The sequence below is a fragment of the Pezoporus flaviventris genome, unplaced genomic scaffold, assembly GCF_033815535.1.
Source record: "Pezoporus flaviventris isolate CSIRO_AGI_PZ_B2104156 unplaced genomic scaffold, CSIRO_AGI_Pfla_v1 ptg000031l, whole genome shotgun sequence".
In the NCBI taxonomy this organism is placed as follows: Eukaryota; Metazoa; Chordata; class Aves; order Psittaciformes; family Psittacidae; genus Pezoporus; species Pezoporus flaviventris.
Window position 1 is genome coordinate 17,280,300 of NW_026892579.1, and position 18,253 is coordinate 17,298,552.

The 18,253-nt window shown below is 38.2% G+C and overlaps 1 protein-coding gene across 1 annotated transcript in view; it reads left to right on the plus strand.

Moving 5' to 3' along the window:
• Positions 1-18,253, plus strand: part of MDN1 (midasin AAA ATPase 1) — a 102,840-nt gene that overhangs the window by 43,476 nt on the left and 41,111 nt on the right. The window contains exons 33-54 of the mRNA XM_061460297.1: positions 201-330; positions 872-1,099; positions 1,845-2,042; positions 3,441-3,649; positions 4,195-4,317; positions 5,350-5,547; positions 5,639-5,746; positions 6,898-7,086; positions 8,199-8,288; positions 8,401-8,661; positions 8,809-9,079; positions 9,647-9,806; positions 10,081-10,197; positions 11,043-11,251; positions 11,813-11,958; positions 12,461-12,663; positions 13,666-13,886; positions 14,909-15,022; positions 15,827-15,959; positions 16,617-16,726; positions 17,366-17,499; positions 17,954-18,114. Coding sequence (XP_061316281.1) covers positions 201-330; positions 872-1,099; positions 1,845-2,042; positions 3,441-3,649; positions 4,195-4,317; positions 5,350-5,547; positions 5,639-5,746; positions 6,898-7,086; positions 8,199-8,288; positions 8,401-8,661; positions 8,809-9,079; positions 9,647-9,806; positions 10,081-10,197; positions 11,043-11,251; positions 11,813-11,958; positions 12,461-12,663; positions 13,666-13,886; positions 14,909-15,022; positions 15,827-15,959; positions 16,617-16,726; positions 17,366-17,499; positions 17,954-18,114 — 3,713 coding nt within the window. The remainder of the gene's footprint in view (positions 1-200; positions 331-871; positions 1,100-1,844; positions 2,043-3,440; positions 3,650-4,194; positions 4,318-5,349; positions 5,548-5,638; positions 5,747-6,897; positions 7,087-8,198; positions 8,289-8,400; positions 8,662-8,808; positions 9,080-9,646; positions 9,807-10,080; positions 10,198-11,042; positions 11,252-11,812; positions 11,959-12,460; positions 12,664-13,665; positions 13,887-14,908; positions 15,023-15,826; positions 15,960-16,616; positions 16,727-17,365; positions 17,500-17,953; positions 18,115-18,253) is intronic.

Genomic DNA, 18,253 nt, shown 5'->3' on the forward strand with positions numbered 1-18,253 from the left:
ACTAAAGATCTTAAAATCCACATTCTCTCAAAAGGTTTTGTTACCAAGTGATCCTGTCAAAATTAGAAGGAACGGTCTAGCTTGGTCACTTGGTTTACTGCTTGCAAGTACTGTGGCTGCAAGGCTGTTGGTTAATTGCAACATTAAGTAATACGATGTAATGTAACTTGAATTGCTAATGTCATTCTGCTTGGTTGCAGCTTTCTCCTGCATTGCGCAACAGATTTACAGAAATATGGTGTCCACAAAGCAATGGCCGGCATGATTTGATACAGATTGTAAAACACAATCTTCATCCAGGATTGTCTCTGGGTGGGATAAACCATCAAGGTGGGTATTTCTCTGTGTGTTGGTATTCAAACATTGTTAAGAAAAAAAAAAATTAGTTTGGAGGCTTTGTTCTTCAAATTTATACCACTGCGTTGCTTTTTCCTGTAAGTACATCTCTCTCTGATGACAGTTATGAAATATTTTAGACTTTGTTCTTCCCTCACTGTGTATGGTTTATGGCTAGCCAGAATTAAGTTCAAGGTTTCACCATCCAGGTAGTTGAATTATCCCCTTTAGTGCTCCATCTTAGCTTCATTCTATGTAAAGTGTTGAAAGAACTGGCACTTTTCTGCTAGCAGCTTCACTGTTAGTATTAATCACTTGATTCTGTCTTATTACTTTAATTTAAAATGATCTGTAATGACAGCACAGGCATGGACTTCTCAGTTATCCTTCCTTTCTGGATATAGAGCACCCATCTATGTTGCTCATACATTACAGCTATACCTCCTTTAGTGGTGCTTTTTATACAACAGTGTATAGTAGACGTGACCAATAAAATTATTTGGTAACTTCATTGACTTTTTTACTCTCTTTTTAGGGACAGACATAGCAGAGCTCATGATGGACTTTGTGGGATGGCTGACTAATCAAGAGTTTGGTCGCCAGTGTATTCTGAGTGCGCGAGATGTCTTGTCATGGGTTAATTTTATGAATGTCATGGTAAAGGATGAAAATTCTGCTAAGAAATGCAGCCTTTTTTACATTTCTCCAATGATGTCTTTTATCCATGCTGCATGTTTGGTATACATTGATGGAATAGGATCAGGTGAGTCTACAGTGCTCCTTTGGTAGAAGAAAATATGAAGTTATATATTTGTATTAATAATTTTAGTAGAATGCAAACAAAATGCTTTGAGAAAGCATGGAACTCTTTTGTGAGAAGTTTTCACTTCTATTTAACAGTATCCTATACCACATATTCCTTTTTTGTGTTTCAGTAGCAAGAAAGTAAATTAGCAAGCTTAAGTAAATTAGAGGTAGTAATACTATTGCAAAGGCTAGCAGGCAAATTAAGAAAGCCTGTGGTTTTTATTGAGTCTTCTGAGCTGGTATGGTACTTAATCACATGACCACATTTTATTCTCTCTCTCCCACCCCTCATGTCAGCATTTATGCATGCTACCTTATATCATATGCATAGCTCAGAACGCATCCTTTCATGTTTAGCCACTGGCCCAGCTGATTAATAGGAGATATGGAAATGGAGAAAATGTGGAAAGCCACAGGACAGGCAGGGGAAGAAGGCTGGTGGAGGGGGCTATAGCAAAGGATCAAGATGATAGTAATTGTAGAAGAAAAGTATTTGAAAGTCAGGTGTCCTTAATTTTGTTGCTCACAGAACAATTTGTCTGCAGCAAATAATACTGGAAGCACTGAAAAGCAAAAGCACTAACAAGAAATATAAACTTTTGTGTATGAAGATGGCATCTGTGAAGGAATTGAGTTTCTTAATCATAAGATGAATGTGCCTAGTTATATTTGTGAAGCATGCTTAACTTTTCTAATTACAGGTACAACATCCAGCTCAGCTGATACGGCTTTATTAGCTCGTGAAAAATGCCTGACTTTCTTATGTGAGAAAATGAGTCAATTCCTGGAGCTGACTGACTATCAGAAGAATGAGCTAAAGATTTATGACAGAACAAAGGAGAAAGAGTTTGTGTGGATGGACAACTTTATGGGAATCCAGCCCTTTTTTATTCCAAGAGGCAAGAGACGTTGGGGAAATGGGTAGACATTTATTCTGTGGGGTTTATACCCCGTAGTTCTGTTATCCACTGAATCTAAGTAGGATACCTGAACTGTTACAGAACAACTTATAGTTTGTTCTCAAGCCTTAGAAAAATGCCTTTTCTGTCTCCAAGTGTGTTGATTGCAACTTGATCACATTTATTAAGACATATCTCTTAATTGTGTTCTTTGACTTTTTAAATTACTGGTTAAGGGCTAATTTTAGTAGACTTTTTGGTGTAACAGAGCTTCTTTCATTTTGAGTTGTAATTTTCTATCACTTTGCGTGGTTAGAATGTCTGCTAACTTCCATCATCGAAAGCTACAGCTTATCCTGGCCTTTGTGTAAAGCATGGGAAGCAGGGGTCCTGGGTACAGAATGGAGACTAATGCTACTTTGCTGCAGCCTCTCAGTTTTGGTATAATTTTGCAAAATTATTTAGTCCTGCATTTCAGTTCCTCGTGACAAATTAATGCAAGTCAAAAATCAAAATATTGTTTGCTACCTTTAAAATACAAGAATGGCATTAAGCAAGATGTCCATGAGCTTCTTAATTCAGCTGATAAGGTTTTAGTACATGGGTCTATATGTTCCTTATGCTATATTAATCTTTGAACATCTTGATATTCATGGATTGTGTTAGTTATGCATAAAATTGTACAAGGTGATGCTTTTTTGTAAATTGCTTAGTTTCCCTCTGCTGATTAGGTCACAGAAGGAAGGATCCCTTTAAAATTAAACAGATATCAAGATATGTAAGATAAAATGGTATGATTAATATCTTGTATACCTGAGCAATGCTGAATTACAGAATCTGGGGAGTGATGTCTCAGTGAGCTACACTGGCTGGAATTTGGCAGACAAGCATCCTCTCTCCTCACTGTATGTTATAATAACAGTAAAGAAAATATATGCCTAGAAGCACACTTTAGTTAAAGCAGTCTTCTTTCTCAAAACTGGTAGTTTGTGGAACAGATTAATATGAGGTTCTAAACCATGCCTGAATTGTATCATTCAGTGTCAGATTTTCAAAAGCTGGTTTTCAGTTTTAGATTTACATGTCTGAAGTGCAGGGACAGATTTGTGATTTTTTTCAGTGACAGATCTCTAGTTTGGGTCATGAACCAGGAGGTATCACATGGCAAAACGCATTCTATATTCATAGGGGGTTTTCAGAATTCAACACAAATATGTGGATATAGGCTGAGGCACAGCTGTGGGTCAAATGGAAAGTTTATGTGCCTGATTGAGAAGGGGATCCAGACGTTGCTTGCTCTAAGAAGATTAGCAATTAACAGATGGAATGATCTTTTTCCATCAGCAGCTCCAGCCTGGTGGTTTAATTGTTTCCTGGTTTACCTTTCCTTTGTTTTAGGCCCAGTTCTCCAGAGGAACAGCATTACAGATTATGCTCTAAATGCTGGGACTACAGCAGTGAATGCACAAAGGCTGTTAAGAGCCCTACAGCTTAACAAACCTATTTTGTTGGAGGGGTCACCAGGAGTGGGCAAGACCAGTCTAGTTGCCGCCCTGGCAAAAGCCTCAGGAAACTGTCTTGTTCGAATCAACCTGTCTGAGCAAACGGTATAATAAAATAATATCTTTGTAACTTCGTGTTTATGGCAGGGGGGAGATTCTGCTCAACTTAAAAAGCGTAGTTCTTTTTAACTTTAGCACTGAGTCTGAAATGTCAGTGTTTCCTTCTTGGTCTCAAGAGAAAATTGTATGGGAAGGGGGACCCACAAAGAGCAGTGAGTTTTTGGGAGCCAAATGCCAATTTGCAGATTTTTCTGTTCAAGTGAAGATGTGTATCTTTGTCTGTTGTGGGTTTTTTTGGCTTCTGTGGAGTTACTTAAAAACAGCTTTAAGGCTTTTTAGCTTTTTTGTTCCAGTTTATTTTTTTCTTTTTTTTTTGTTAAATGTAGTAGGTGGGTGCTGGAGTCCTATAATGGAAAAGCTTTTAGCACTTTGCAATTACTGAAATTTTACAATAGAGCTAAAATGTAGGTATTTAAAGGGGAGGGAAAAAATAGTTAACAAAGCCTTTTTATGAAAAAAGGCTGTTATGATGTTTCTTTTGAGTTTTGTAATTTCCCCCCAACCTCACCTTCCATTCTCTACTCCCAAAGGATGTGACTGACTTGTTTGGGACAGACTTGCCTGTTGAAGGTGGGAAGGGAGGAGATTTTGCCTGGCGTGATGGACCACTACTAGCAGCATTAAAGGCTGGACATTGGATTGTATTAGATGAGGTAAATTCTAGTTTGGGTTACACATAAAATGGAGTATTCTGGAAGAGCAAAGGTGGTGATTTGCCGTGTAGCATAAATACCTTCAAGGGTTGATAACTGAAATAAATTTTGCTTACTTTTAGTTATGTGCAGCTAGTGCCACACTGGAAGTGATTTTTCTGCTTAAGAGAAAATTAATCTCCCTCTGCTAAGTCTCTCTCCCCATTTGCCCTCCATAGAGGTAGTGTAAAAGCCCAGCTTTGGCTAGATCTCTTTTAGACAAGAGGCCAAGGATTGAATAACAACCTAAATTACTGCAGAAAATGAAGGGTAGATATGATTTAGATTTGAAAATTTTGGGGAAGAGTGTCCACAGAAGTTTTGTGCATATGATCTTATATGGAAATAATTTCACTGAAATAGAAGGCATTTTGTTGGGAATAATACACTGTTAGGGTACTGATTTAATTGAGGTGAAGAAGAGTTCCATTTTGCTGGTATAAGCTATCCTGCCACCACAAATTTGTTCATGTACCATGTAGCAAGTACTTTCTAGCATACACTCACCCTGAGCTCACTTCTTGACAACATGCGTTCTAATTATTGCAGAATGCAAAATCTTAACATTTTTTTAGCTGTTTCTATACCTTGTTTTTCCTGTTGTGAAAGGAAACACTTTAAACAGCTATTATATTTAAATAACCCAGGCTGCTTTCATTTAAAAACAAGCAAGCAAACAAACAAAACAATGTAAATATTTCAAAAGTATGAACATATGTTCAGGAGAAACATCTTGAACATGCAGATTTTACAATGGAGAATTGTTTTGTTATGATGGTAGAAACACAGTACAAATAGAAAGTGCACATAAGGAAAAGTGTTAGTTAGTTGCTCCAGAGTAGTAGCAGTCTAGCTGGAGGTAATGACATATGACAGTGCTTGAACAGCAAAGAAGTTGAATTTTACCTTCTGTGTATCCCAGACTGTTAAACTAGAGATTATGCAAAAGTGTTCTGTGTAACGTTAATATTGTATCTTCATTTCTTTCCTCAGTTGAATTTGGCTTCTCAGTCTGTATTAGAGGGGCTAAATGCATGCTTTGACCACAGAGCAGAGATTTATGTTCCAGAACTGGGAATGAATTTCCATGTACAGCACAAGACAACCAAGATTTTTGGATGCCAGAATCCATACAGACAAGGAGGTGGAAGAAAGGGACTACCCAAGTCCTTCCTTAATAGATTTACACAGGTAAGCTTATTTGTTTGATTTAAACTATGTCATGATCCTGTCTTGTAGTTTTATGATTATATCAGCAGTTGGCATTCTCTTTATTCTACAGGTGTATGTTGATCCACTGTCAGCAGAAGATATGGAGTTTATTGGGAATACACTGTTCCCTGCTATTGATAAAAGTATTATTGCTAAAATGGTTGCATTCAATAACAAGGTAAATGCATACTTTAACTTCTTTTGTGTGTAAGTAGGCAGAATGCAGGAAGATTAAAAATGTTAAGACTAATATTATATTTCCAAGCATTTTTAGAGAAGCATATGGGTAAAAAAAAAAAGGAATGGAAGTACATGCAGATTAAAGTAAAGCACACCACTAAAACCCACCCAAATTCTTGTACTACTGCAATCAGATACTTTGTTGATAATGAAGAGGCTATTTCACAGAAGATAAAACATGTATATATCTATCTAAATGGCTTATATATACACACACACACACACACAAAAAAGGCTTATATATATCTAAATGGCTTTTATGTATATGCACACACACACATACACAAAAAAAATAGGCTTTGTTCTACAAAAGGTGGAAACAATTATGGTTTGGTAGCTTGGTAAAGTGAGTTGAGAAAATGGTTTTTCGCACATGGATTCTTTGTGAAGCACAAAAAAAATCTGAAATGTATATTTCTGTTTCTGGTCTGAGTTTTTAATCTGCTCTTTTTTATGGGATGTTGTTAGTGCAAGCTGCATCTGGCCCTTACAGAAGCAAAGTGATACGTAGCATTCTTCTGGAACGCTAAGAAAAAATAAAGGAAAATCTTTCCTGATATGATCTGTCTTGCAAAGGATTAAGAGATGCTCTAGAATTCTACTAATATAGAAGGTTTTCAACTAGCATTAGTTGCAGGGGATCAACTTATTTAGATGCTGCCGTTTTGCGCAAAGTGTGGGATACAAGTCACGTTATTTTATTTATGCTCATGCTTCTGAAATTGTGTTTAATCTCAATGTCATGGAACAAAAAACGAAAGTGGAGTAGTATTAAGAGAAAATAGTATTCTGTGGTCTGACATAAAATCTTTTGTGGCAGCATCTTACTGACTACTCATTTATAGAGTTCAAGAGTAGAAATTAAAATTGAGCTGAGTGCTAGAGAATTAGGAGAGAAAGAAGCAAACAAAACCAAGCTTTAGTTCCCAACATGTTCAGAAAAGTGAGTCAGCTTGCTTTTTCTGTTGTCCTCTGTCTTGTAAGCAGTGCCAAAGGCAGACGTTCAGTTGAATTATATAAAAAAATGTTTGAAGACCAGCGCGTGTGTGGAATAAAAGATTTTTTTTCTTCAATTGCTACTTCTTCTAGATCGACAAAGAAGTGATGGTCGAAAAAAAGTGGGGACAGAAAGGAGGACCCTGGGAGTTCAATTTACGTGATCTTTTCCGCTGGTGCCAGCTTATGCTTGTTGACCAGTCACCAGGGTGTTACGATCCAGGCCAGCATGTATTTTTGGTATATGGTGAAAGAATGAGAACCAGGGAAGACAAAGAAAAGGTGAGACGTGTATTTTCCTTCCTTGCTCTTTGGATCGTCAGGAAGTATTTCTAGAAATCCAAGTGAAAATTTGAAGATGCCTTGTGATTCACTCACAGATATTACTTACCTCTTACAAAAGAAAAATAGGTTTGCTTGGAGTTTTGAAATTTAATGCATGTACTTGCTCCTCTTGAATTTAAAGTATCAGTTTAATATCAGTTAATTATCTACTAGTATAAAAGCAGAAAGCTGGTGTTAATGAAAGCAAGTATAACGAAGGACTTAGAGCAAAACACAACATATTCTTGTGTGATTCTGCAGTAAATAATAATGTCCTCATAGGAGTGGCATAGGTTGCATGCCTATTTGTGAGGAATGACAAGACATGGAGCAGAAAAGAGAGCACTGAGATACTGAGAGATTCTTAAAGTTATGGTTAGAAAGTGTTTGTGTCAGTACAGGACATAAAAATAACGTCCTGTAATTTTGCTCTTCCCTGCCAGCTTTTTTAAATTATTCTGGCTTGAGTTTCTTTTATTGGCTTTTCTTCATCTGTCACTTCTTTCATCTGCCTGTCAAACTGCTCCCGTCATTGTGTTAAATTCACTGCTTAAAGTTCCTCTAATAAAACACACTCGCTACAGTTGTTATTTTACCTTTGCCTCCACTTAACCCTCTCTTGCCTAGAAATACTTGGGTTTTGTTTAATTTCACAACATTTAAAATGGTATTAAACTAAAAGTCAGACTGTAAGACTGAATGTACTGATTGTGTGACTGGATGTTTTTCTCATGGGTTTACTTTCCCCTTCCTGTAATATTGTAGTTTTATGTGTTATCAAAGAGGTGATTTATGGAGTGATTTCTTTCCCAGTATTTTGTTAAAGAGAAACATTACTTAGAGTATTTCAAGTCAAGGGAAGGCATGGTTAATGAAGAAATTGCTGCGAACAGCTCACACTTAAATTGCTTACCTCAGTTTGAATGAAATGGCACTTGTAATTAAACTCTTAGTTACTATCACATGGCTGTGGCACTGAGAGGGAAGGCTCCTTTAGAAGTAAATCTTTTAGAACAGTGGAGAACTTAAGACTGATAAGTCTTTGCTTTTTGCACTTTCAACTGGTTTAGGTTATATCTACATTCAGAGACGTTTTTGGCCAGGAGGCTGATGTGTATACGGGAACCAGAGAGTTTCATATCACTCCATATAATGTTCAGGTAAGCTGTTGACAAGAGGTTTTGTGAGTGGAGAGAGAAGGTGGTGACTTGCACAGCTGAGCTCCCATTTGCCTCTTTGAGTACTCACCCATGTGTCTCTCCTCCCTTCCAGATCGGTTATTCAGTTCTTTCTCGTGGCAACTATATTCCTCGTCCTGGCAGAAATCTCTCGCTTCTGCATCATTCACTGCAGTCCCTTGAGTTCATAATGAAATGCGTGCACATGAGCTGGATGGTAATCCTGGTGGGCCCGGCAGCTGTCGGCAAAACCAGTCTTGTTGAGCTGCTGGCCCATCTGACTGGCCATCGACTAAAAATCATGGCAATGAACAGTGCGATGGACACAACTGAACTCCTGGGTGGATTTGAACAGGTGAATAGTGTTTTGGTTAATATGGCAGTATTTCTCCTTCCTATGTAACAGTGGCCAGTCCACTGTGGTCGTAGTGTTTAAACACTAAATGGCGCCTTAGGCACTAGTCTTCAGGATGAGCTAACTCCATAAATGGCATGTTTGCAGGTTGATATCAATAGGCCGTGGCAGCGCCTGTTGGAAAAAGTGGAGAATACTGTGAACACACTAGTAAGGGACAGTCTTCTCCTGACAGAAATTTGTGCAGATGATGCTGAACTTGTGTTGCGTGCTTGGAGCAGTTTCATCCTGAATTACAAACCCAGATCTCTGGGTGAAGGAGGTAGAAGTGTCACAGCCGACTTAGTGAGCAAACTGGAGGGAATACTTGTACTTACCCAGCGACTAAACAACAAAATAAATTCTTACTCAAAAGCAGGTATGTATGGTGGGAGATATGAAGTAAGTCTGTATGTTCCTCTGAAGAAAATAAGAGAAATATATAAATCTGGAGTGAAATCTTGAGAAGACTTGGGAGGGGAGGGGAAGGTTGAAGGTTTTTGTGTGTTATTTCCTACTTCATACTTTCACTACAGCTTAGCTTCTGAAAAAGTTACATTGGTGATAGTTCTTCAGATTTATTTTTTGTGTAGTTACTCTGATGCATGATGCAGTACAGCTTTTATCTTGTATTCCCAAGGGAATTTGGATACTCTGTTAATGCATTCGTTCTCTGACGCACTGATCAGCTGAGTAGAATAATGCGCGGGTTGCTTTTCTATATGGCATATCCATATCCATCAGACTTCACCTGAGGAGGGAGAAAAGATGGAGTTTATATTTTTTTCTGCTTGCAAACTTGCTCTGTCCTCGTGAATGTGTGGGGGCTACTTGAAGAGTTGGAGCCTCTTCTGTTTTGTTCCCCTAAAAAGCAGAAAACAGGTATGTCTTCACTGGAGCAGGAAGCCACCCCAATAATGTTGATGTAAAACATACTTTCTTTCAGAGTTTGCTCACCTGGTAGAAGAGTTCCGGCGTTTCAAGCTGCAGCAGGCCCAGGCTGCTGACTGTAACAGCCATGGCACGTTTGAGTGGGTGGATGGGATGCTGGTTCAGGCCCTGCAGTCTGGAGACTGGCTGCTGATGGACAATGTTAATTTCTGCAAGTAAGAGGCTTTGTGGCCTTGTTTCACCGAGTAAATTCCTTGACCCTCGCTAATTGACTACTGAATATTTGCCTGTGATAACAATGCATGGGAGCAGTAAGTTACGTTTTCTGGGCATGTCTTCCTTCTTGAGCAGCTTAGCGGTTGATAGTTTTCCTGTTACCTTATGACATAATCAGCTGTTTAGCTTAAGACTGGTACCGTTTTGATTTCAAATCGGAAAGAGGTCAAACTGTTACCTTTTTATAACCATATAAATTTCTTTTGAACATAGCCCTTCTGTGCTGGACCGCTTGAATGCTTTACTGGAACCAGCAGGTGTTCTTACCATGAGTGAAAGAGGTGTGATAGATGGCACAATTCCTACAATAGCTCCTCATCCAAATTTCAGGTACTTTGCATTTCTGCCTTTTTTCTCCCCCCCAGTACCAAATAGCAGGTTTAGAAAAACAACGTCTGCAGTGAGCCAATCTTTTGGTATTTTGAATGCTGTTCAGTTTGCCATGTACTGTAGTGACACTGTCTGTCTGGCAAGAAAGAAAACTGCACTGTAATGAGCATACGATAGAGAGCTTAAGAGGCTTGGCTTTATATCCCTGTTGCTACACAGACTATTGCACTGAAAAATTCGTGGCAGTATACCTCTGCTTTGACTCTCCATTTCTAAGTTAGGATTTCAGCACTTCCCTGTCTCACTGTAACAGAATTGGAAACAAGATCTTGGAGTTTTCAGAAACCTGTTTTCACTTCACTGTATCTCAGAAGTGTTTTTTAATTGCTTTTAATATTTTAATAGATGTCTACTGATAGTATTAACTTACGTGGGTGTTGGATTCTTTGTTTTTTAAGTAGCACAGATTTATGTGAAGCTCTTGCTAAGACTTTTAAAAGTCTATAGCTCGGAGGCATAGTGTAACTTTTTTTTTTTAAGTAGGAAATGATAAAAGAGACATAGCTCATATATGACTGAGTTAAAAATAATGTGATATATCAGTGGCTAATTTCAAAGTATAATTATTCATACAGTTTTCTTATCTAAATTCATTAGATGTCTCTGGGTTTCTAGATATTGGTGTTCCCATATTTATGAAGATGAATTTACTTTATGGAAGAGCAGATTTGGTGGTTTCCTGAGTGGCAGTTTAAAGCTCTAAGTTACACCTTACAAATGTAAGGCAGTTGGACTAGATGATTGTTATAGGTCACTTCCAACTGAACTGTTCTAATATCCAACAGGCTTTTTCTTTCAATGGATCCTGTTCATGGGGAAATATCCAGAGCCATGCGGAATCGTGGAATTGAAATATACATTCCTGGAGAGAATGATGGAAATGTATTGGACAATCTGGATTTGAAGTTACTCCTGCATAGTTTGGGTTTAGTGGGAGATAGCATCTGTGATGCACTTATTGCTGTGCATTCTGAAACCAAGGCAGCAATAGCAGGTAAAAGAAGTCTGTTCAGCATTTGTTAACAACTTGGGCTCATTACATATATTTGAATTATCTTTTTAATGTTAAAGCTTAGTTATTTTATTGTGTAATGTCCCGATATAAGTAAAGGCATATAAGTATAATCAGGTAGTTTTTGGTTGGGGTTTTTGTGTTCTCAGGAAGTAGGCCCAAATCATAAAAAGATAGTTACTGGAGTGCTTTGTGTAGAGACATTGGACACTGGCCGAGTTGCTATAGAGAAGGCAATACATTCTTGGTGAAAATCAGCAAAATAAAGGGTTTGCACAAGGCCTTTTCAAGTTGTTCTTTGGAGCAAGATGAGTTTCATTTGTCTCAGCTGCTCGATGTCTTATTTTGAGCTGGTCACCTGTTATTTACAGTCTTGTCAGACTTTCTTACTAATCTTGGGAAGAACCCATGAATTTCAGGACACAGGAAGATTCATTTGGCTTGGATTTTCCTCAGGGTCTAAAGTGGTGTTTGTCTTCAGAGGGTTAAAAGGCTGACAATTACTAAACATTCATATCACATTAAATGCTGTGTATCTTTCAGGTTCTGTGTTGTCTTTGTCACCTTTGCTTCAGGCTGCTTTGTTAATTGTGCAGCAGATACAAAAAGGCCTTGGATTAGCAAAGTCTTTTTACAGAGCATGTTGGGAGGTTTATGGCCGCTCACAACAACTGCAGATTAACCAACAGGTAAAAGTCCTGTATTTGAAAGCTTTTTCTACATCATCTAGATACGTGAAAAATACCATTTCATGAGGCTAGTGTTTGTGATACTCTTTCTGAAATGCCTGAACAAAGGGTTTGTCAGTCATTTTGCAGGTAGTGGCTAACTCTTTTGCAGCGTAAGAGAGCCAGAGAACATCCAGCTGGACTCTGAGGCTTACTTGGCTTTTTAACAGCTTCAGCTGAGTCCTTGGGATAGTAATACTAATGAATCTATGGCTTGAAACACTGCACACTGTCATCTGGAGATAACCATATTCACTACTCATTTTAAACTGTACAGTTTGATATTTCGCTTATGGTTGGAATGTTTTAGTACGTTTACCATGTAGGTTATATAGTGTTTGTGGACCATTGAATTTATAATGATTTAACAATAAATACATGTAATGAAAGCATTCCCTGTGCTATTGTGCTTGAATACTTGCTTGAATATGATTCTAAACTGCTTTTTGGTTGTTTATTGTAGGCTGTGTTAGAACTGGTTACAAAGCATGCTTCATCTCTGGCTTCCCATGAAACTTGGGGTGACTCCTTGCTAGCAATGGGACTGTGGCCAGACTGCCTACCTACAGGTCTGTTTGCAGCTGAAGACTCACTTCTTTCAACAGTCCAGAGTGATGCTCAGGTCCTAATGTATTGCTTGAATAGACTAAGACTTAAAAACTGCAGGTAGGCAATGAACATTTTTTGTCTAATTAATAAGAAATAAAATATATGTGAACCACTGGTGGCATGTCATTGCTCCCTGCAAAAGTTTATCTTGAGCAAATTGTGTGGGTAGAGACTGGGGTCATCACACTGTAAGTGAGTGAGAACTATTACCTTTCCATGTAACTGCTACAAATACAAATTGATTTACTGTTTTATCTTCAGACCAAAATGCTCTATTCAATATTCAATTCAAGTCAATATTTTGACCTGTTTTGAGTTAGGACTAGGCATTTAGCAAAAAAATGGGAAGGCAAACACTGGTAAAAAAAGGTAATAAGAGCCCCAAATAAATCTTCCTCTGATTTCTTTCTCAGCTTTTAAAAGAATTAGTACTTAATTGGTTTTAAATACGCAGTGATCCTCTGTACCTCTTGCTTTCATGTAAACAATTATTAATCGGTTATTTTAAATCCGGTAGCTTTAGGTGAAAAAACCCAAATTTCCTCCTTCAAACAGAGCTGCCTGAAAGAAGTCTCATGTGCAGGGGCCATATACAAAAACTCTTTTAATGATTTCTTTTGCAATGTAACTGTTAATTTCACAACATCGGTGCAAAATCTTCCTGCCTTCCTGCTTTGATTAATGACCTATTGTGGGCAGGTACTGTGGTTTGCTTCCAGTGAAAGATCAAGCTGTGTAAGTTAGTACTAAGATAAAATGTTAATCACAGCAATGTGCTGTGCTCTTTTGCTGGCTTCTTTTTATCAGCATCTCTCCCTCTCCTATCTCTTTTTTTAAATTTACCTTTGCTTCTCATTCCAGTGCACAAATCAAATATAATTTCTGCTGTGCGTATTCACCTCTGTCACTGCATGATCTTTTTGGTGATAGTGAGCTTCTAATAGTAGACACCCACAAGTGATTTGAGGTTGGAAACTAAAGCTAAATAAAGAGGAGATGCTGTTTTGGAGCTGGCATTTTGAGCTCTGGATTGCTGGACTTTACTTCTTTGTGTTTCAGGACATTACCACTGACTCTGCAAGATCTTCAAAAATTTATGCAGTCCACTAATCCTGAGAGTCTCAAATTCAGTGCAGTTGACATAGATGCAAACTGGATGGATAAAATGGAAGTTCTCCAGGCTTCAGTGAGACTGTTCATAGAAAAGGCAACCAATCAAGATTGGTCATTAAGAGTGAAATGGCTTAACTCCTTAGCCAAAAGTCTGCCTCAGGTGCTTGGTATGTAATCATATAACTTTTTCTTTTGCCTAAGGGATGATTCATTATATTTTCACAATCATAAGTCTTCTGTGAAAACATTCAGACCATTAAAGTGATCTGATATAAAAGTTTTCAACTATTCACACTAAATCAAGGGCATTGAGGTTCCAGGGAGAGGCAAAAACTAGTTATGCATATTAGGGACAACAGGAGACTTTGGGCTAAACATTGCCTTTTATTACTCAAGCATGTATTTAACTTATTCTGCTTCTGAATTACAGTACTTTTTGGATACCTCTTGGTCTATGTAAGCAAATATGCCTTTCTCTTCACTAAGTTGTTTTTTTGTTTGTTTTTTTTTTGATAGTGATAGTAAAAACAGTAGAATACCTTCTGTTTATATGGTGTTAAAATACAAGTGGTTAAAAAGCCAGGAAACTGCAGAACTGAGACTTCCTGAAGTTGTGTTGCCTGAACATTCAGAATAGCATCTCAGCTGCTATTCTGAATGTTCAAGCAACACAACTTCAGGAAGTAATTCACACTTCCTTGTATGGTGTGAAATCTGAGACTCTGTTGTCCCTAGTTGAATAGGATTGCTCCCCTTGATCTTGCAGTCTTTCCCAGGCAGGTGTCTTTCTAAACTGGAAGATACCTAGAAAGTTACTTTTGATGACAGGTATGCCTTTTTCTTTAACTGGGACTGAAAAAAAAATCAACGGTAGGTGCATTGAGAGAAAGATTTGAAGGTATAAACTCATGGGTTTTTCACAAACCGTATTTTTAATATCATTCAAGTATCAGTATTATCAGAAGTATTACCAGTTTAACTAGAACTCTTTAATGGATTTATCTCTTTGGCCATGATATTCTGACAGCTTTTAAGACGTCTTAGAGCTAATGCAAAATAAGGGCAGTCAACATGTCCAGAGTGCATGCACAGATAAGATTGAGGATGCTGGTGCTGGCTCTGTTGAAGTCATTCATTTGTACTAAATGCTCTGATGTTTACACCTGTGTTCTCTTCCCTTCACCTACAGATCCAGTGCGGATTCAGCTGGAATCATCTGCTGTAGCCCTTGGTAGTTTCTATGCCAGTCCTCTCTCATCTGGAGTCAGTAACATGATCAAGTTGCTACAGCCAACTATGACAGGTAGTTCTGAAAAAATTGGTTATAAAACATCAGTGCTTCCTTTATTTGTTCTTTGAACACTTTGTAACCCTTTGTAGGAAATGTGTGTACCCAAAGAAAGACTAAATTCTTACTATACATTGCTTTTGTTGCTAAAGAAATAACAATAAAGCCATTCTTGCTGTCTAGAACTGCAAATATGGCAATTAGATGTATTCATTCTGAGTTACTGGCGGGGCTAAAACCGTGACATCATCCTATGCAAATCAGGTATAAGTGCTATGACAATGAATCCTGACTGTGCATCTGTGACCCAGGTGTATTCCTACAGCTGAGTTATGGGGTGTTCTTAAGAGTGATGCAGGTACCTACTGCTTTTCTAACTGTGTATGTAGGCATCCTGGTTTCTTCTCAGCATTTATTGTGTTGGTCCATCTGAAATCTCTGAGGCCTATAATTTTCTCTCACTGCTTTATAGGGAGCTCAGGCCTATGGTTTCCTTTGCAAGCTTGTTGGGTACTGACAGCTGCATGCAGTGACACTGGATCCTTTACGGATGGTCCTGGGTGTCTCGCCTGGACTGTGAAGGAAAAGGGAGTTGGGCTTCAATTTCCAGGCTGTCTTTTGGGTACTCTGACCACTGGTTGGTTTACTTCCAGTGTTCTGTTTTACGGAACCTGCAGTCAACTTAATGCTTTTCTCTTTGGATATCTTAAGCCTTTGCCCTCCTTCCTCTTAGGCTTCCTTCTTTCTTTCCCGAATGTTCATAGCCAGGGGGATCAAGGAAAGTCCTTAACTGTTGTCCTGTCTTGTCCACCTTCCCAGATGAACATGTGATACCTCTGGATCCAAGGTGGAATATGCAGTTTTTGGATATCATTAGAAATTCAATGAATTTTGATACAGAAATGGAACACACAGATCAGCTCCTAATCCTTTTAAAGTCTGTAACAAATCGGTAGGTAACAAAAAAATCATATGGAGATTGCCCAATGACTGTAATCAGTGCTGTATAAACACTTGTGATATCTGCTAAGTATGTTTTTAGGTTTTGATAGATGTGATCTAAAATAACCAGGTAGAGGTTCTGCACAAGTATTCAAATTCTTTGCTACTGTTCTCTGTAGATTCAGACTAAACCCAGTCACTTAATATAGGGAGCAGAGCTCCAGCATTCTTGATAGGCTGGAATACTTCAGGGACAGAGCAGAACTCTAGGATAAAGCGTAAGAGAGGCAGAAGCAGTGGTGTGAAATCTCTGACATAAATAGTTGCCCTGCTTTTGGATTTGGACTGCTTTTGCTAATAACAGCAAAAAGTACAGATTTTGCTTTTACAGTGTAAGGGAGCAGCTGCTCACATATTCTACAGGTGGTGATGTTACATCTGTTTAGTAACTCACTACTTTTTCCTTCCTGGTGATTGCTGAAGGCAGGAATCTGCTCTGTGTGAAGCTTGCTTCTGCAGAAACCGTATTAAGCAATTAGTTATGCTGCACTTGATTCTTGTTTCATAATACAGTGAAATATGAAATGTCACTTTGTAGTTCACCATTCTCATAAGGCAGAGGCTTTAAAATGGTACTGAATTGCTAACAACTTTATTTTTAATTCAGGGCAGTATTATTTCTTGACCGAGAAAAAAGAAGCTACATTGAGAAGAATTTGATTACCAGCAAGAAGCCAAGAAACAGTGTTTTAAGAATGTCTCTAGATTTCCGCAAAAGTGGGTCCCATGCTCAATTTGAAGTATGGTTAATGTGTATTAAATGTGTAATGTAAACATGGTGTGTCCTGAATGTGTGAAGAAAGATAGTGTAAATGTACAGCGGCCAGATGAGGACTAATATGATATGTAACACATTATTCTCAAATTTGATATACCTTATGCTACAGCATTTATGCCCAGCCTTTTCTAGGTAATGAGTGAATGTAATTTCTCTCTTAATTATCTAAATTTTAAGATGATGGTGGAGAGAAATTCGAATAGCATTTTGTCTTTGTCTAATAAGAATAGCCAAGTTCTTCAGATGTGCTTTTGTTTTAATCCCCTTTATGTAAGTAGGATGTTTTGCTCCTGAAACAAGGGGAAAAAATTAGTGATGAAGTTAAAGCGTTGCATCAAAGCAATTGATCTGTGCTTCCCTCATGGATTTTTTTTTTTGATACATTAAATATATAGAGGTAATAGAGTTGTGCAAATAGTGAAGGTCTACTTTTATTGCTTCAGTTCTTAGATCTTTTCAGGCTTTTTTTCTCCAACCATAGGAAGAATTCAGTGATCAGAAATTGACCCTTATGTTATGTGATCTGGCTGAAATATTTAAGTGTTTCTCCCTTTCTTTCCCTCTTGCCCAAACCTCAGATCCAGGAAGCTACACCTGTCTTCCTCATGCAATCGTGGTCAACCTTGCTGCTTTCTTCGAAGTTTGGGATGCCTTTGTATTTCACTGGGTGAAGTCTACCCAAGTGGCCTTAAATGATGATGACATGCATGATGTGAGTAGACTTTTTGTATTACATTTATGGAAGTTAAGTGAAATGCGATTGCATGCAGAACACTTTTTAGTTTCAGGAGCCATGAAGTAAACCACAGCGCTTCTGCTGGGGTTCAGAATATGCCTGACACTGAGCAAATATTCATGTTTGTTTCAGCAGCTGTATTTGTGCTCCGTCTTCTTACTTCTTCTGTGCGGAATGCAGATTTTGAGCCATAAAGAGATCTGACAATGACACTGTAGACTTGATGCAGGGATTGCATGGCCAGTAGAGCCATGTGTTATTTTTAGAGAGCATATAGCTGAGTACTGGTTGTGTACCACTAAACACAAAGCCTTGTGTGAGTCTGAATTTAATGCAGGTGTTGGTGGTTTTGCTTTTCTCTTGCTTGAAGTACAAAGTATTCTGTAACATGCAGCATTGAGAAAACTGTCACCTTTTGGCTTCATTTTAGATATTGTACTGCTTGCTGTGGCGTGACAGGTTCTGGGCAGTCTCTGACACCCTGACAGTGGATTCACCAGGATTGTCACTTCTGTCTCTGCACTGGCACTGGGTTATGAAGCATCTAATTGACAGAATTCCTCACATGCTTATTGGATCAGATGAGCACAAGTGAGTAGCTTTGACTTGTGTTTCTGTTAAACAGTTGTACAAATTATTTATAGAGCTCTGTATGTTTTCTTTACTATTATAGCTAATTAGCATTGTTTAGCATTAGCATCCAAATTGCATGCCGTTAGCAATGCAAGTA